General features: G+C 50.5%; 1 protein-coding gene across 1 annotated transcript in view; it reads right to left on the reverse strand.

Annotated features, from left to right (window-relative positions):
• Scn11a (sodium voltage-gated channel alpha subunit 11) overlaps nucleotides 1-2738 on the reverse strand; it is a 72305-nt gene that overhangs the window by 32576 nt on the left and 36991 nt on the right. Inside the window, exon 14 of the mRNA XM_005348214.1 lies at nucleotides 2386-2738. Within this exon, the coding sequence (XP_005348271.1) occupies nucleotides 2386-2738 (353 nt within the window). The remainder of the gene's footprint in view (nucleotides 1-2385) is intronic.

Here is a 2738-nt window from a genome sequence, read left to right on the forward strand (position 1 = left end):
TGAGTGGGTAGGTGAGTGGGTGGGTGTCAGACATGAAATAGAAAGGAAACTACAAGATTAAGAGGGCTTTTTTTGAGGCAGAGGTAATAATAGAAACAGGGAAGCAGAAAGGGTCCTGCTGGGGTGGGGAGGGCACAACAGGAATCCCTGGGGACGGGGACGGGGTGCAGGGAAGAGGTTCACAGGGCAAATCTTGAGATGGTTAGAGTTCAAATCTCCACCGAAGTGCCAGGTGGGCATGGAAGCCCACCTGGGATCCCAGGCTCAGAGACAGCTAGTCAAGCTCCGAGCAAGCTGGCTTGCCAGGACAGCCAGATCTGGGCACTCTGGACTTGACTGAGAGGTCTGGCCTCAGAGAACAAGATGGAAGAGTGATCAGGATGATTTCTGACATCACTTTAGGTTCTCTGCACACCTCCCTCCAACACACACACACACACGCATGCCCATACACATGAGAACAAGCATACACACTCATGACATTCTGCATACACATGAAAATAAGAAAAAACAATAAGTTATATATGTAAATGTCACAATTAATATATTATGTTTGTACACAAATTTATCTTTTAACTTAAGATTCCTTTTATTGTTTACTCGTGTGTGTGTGTGTGTGTGTGTGTGTGTGTGTGTGCGCACACATGCGCACTGTGTACACAGGTGCTTCCGGAGCCCAGAAGGCTTCAGACCACCAGCTGCAGGGGCTCCCGGTGGTTGTGAGCTGCCCTCTGCTGAGCAGTGCTCTGAGGGTATGCATAGATCTCGTCAGAGATCTCCAGCTTCACCAGAATTCCTCGCTCTGAACCTTTCTTTGCGTTTCTCCTGCACCTTCTCAACTATCACAGCCGTCCACAGATCCTGTCTCAAAGTTCTTCTCCTCCACCTCCCATTAGCGATGTCCGCTCCCCTGAACATTGGCTCACTTGCCAGCTGTGCAGACCATTTTCTAGGCACTCCGGATAAAGCTATCTGTGAGACAGTTCCTTACATCTGCCCCATGACCCCTCCTTCTGGTTTCAAGTCCAAGGATCTTTATGTGCCCTTATCTCTTCACGTCCTCACTGATAGGGGTCTAATTAGCCTCCTCCTTGACATCTAAGCTGCCGGCTGTAGGAAAAGACTCAAGCTGCTTCCACAGTAAGGAAGCCCGACAGTAGAAGGTTCTGGAGAAAGAACAAAGACCTTTTCTACCTGCAGACAGATTTGTTCACTTTGTTACTTAATGCTTCTAGGAATTAGAGTCATGAGAAGACCCAGAGGGAGGACCATTTTTCATGTGTGTATGTGTGTGATGTGTGTGTCTATGTGTATACACATGTGTATGGGTGTGGGTGTGTACATGTGTGCATATGCATGTGTGTGTGTACGTGTGTGGTGTGAGAGGGCTGTACAGACAGAGGTCAACCTCAGATCTTGTTCCTCTGGAGCCATCTGCCTGTTGCTTTGGTGTTTTGAGACAATGTCTCTCCCTGGCCTGACGCTCACCAGGTAGGCTAGGATGGCTAACGAGTGAGTCTCAGGGATGGCCTGTCTCCACATTCCCACAGCACTGGCACAGAAGCGCCAGCCACCACACGAGGTTTTCATTTTCCTTAGTCCTGGGATGGAATTTAGGCCCTTGTGCTTGTACATCGAGATCTTCCCCCGTGAGTTCTTTTCCCACACCCTCTTGTGCATATTTCTAAGACTCATGACCGCTGAGCCATAGCAGGGCAGCTGAACACGCAAACTCACAGCAGTTACGACAGCATGCACAAACCTGTTCAGGCCTAAGCTGGACCAAATCCCAGCCTGGAGAGGGGAAGGGGCTGTGAAGTCCCACCCCTACCCAAGGAGATATTTGTAATTGATGGCTATCAGGAGAGGGTCCCTTTTCTTTAAAATGTTGCTCCCAGCCTCATAAGACCGAACTAGACCCTCTGAATGTGGGTGACAGCTGTGTGGCTTGGGCAGTGTGTGGGATAAATACTGGTTCCACTGCTAGTGTTTATATCCCTAGTGCACGAACTGGCTCTTTGGAGCCCAGTCCCTATGGAAGGATACCTTGCTCAGCCTAGATACAGGGAGGAGGGCCTGGTTCTGCCTCAAGTGATGTGACAGGGTTTGTTGACTCCCCATGGGAGGCCTCGCCCTCTCTGAGGAGTGGGTGGGAGTGGGGTGGGGAGAATGTGGAGGGAGCGGGAAGATGGGAAGAAGAGAGAACTGGGAATGGTGTGCAAAATAAGATTGTTTTAAAAGAAAAAGTGTTGCTCCTGGTAAATTAACCACACTTCAGGGGAAGGCTACACAGCCAAGAATATGAGCAGTGCAAACCGGACTTGACGGGTTACTAAGCTGGGTGGGAGGGAAGAGGAAAAGGATGGAAAGGAAGCCGGGACTCACCACGAGCTTTCCCACCACCATGATCAGCACGAAGACAATGACGCACAGCGGAGAGCCATCCATGCCCTGCATACATTCCCACATGTTCTCGATCCACTCCCCGCAGAGAATGCGGAACACCACCAGGAAGGAGTGATAGAAATCGCCCATGTGCCAGCGCCGCATGCGCTGCTCCTGGCCGGTAGAGACGGTCTTGTTGAACTTGGTGCCGAAAAGCTGCATGCCAACCACGGAGAAAATGAAGACCACAATGGTCAGGACCACGGTCAGGTTTCCGAGAGCACCCACGGAGTGGCCGATGATCTTAATGAGAGTGTTTAAAGTGGGCCAGGATTTGGCCAACTTGAAGACCC

Source organism: Microtus ochrogaster, chromosome 5 (assembly GCF_000317375.1).
Source record: "Microtus ochrogaster isolate Prairie Vole_2 chromosome 5, MicOch1.0, whole genome shotgun sequence".
In the NCBI taxonomy this organism is placed as follows: domain Eukaryota; kingdom Metazoa; phylum Chordata; class Mammalia; order Rodentia; family Cricetidae; genus Microtus; species Microtus ochrogaster.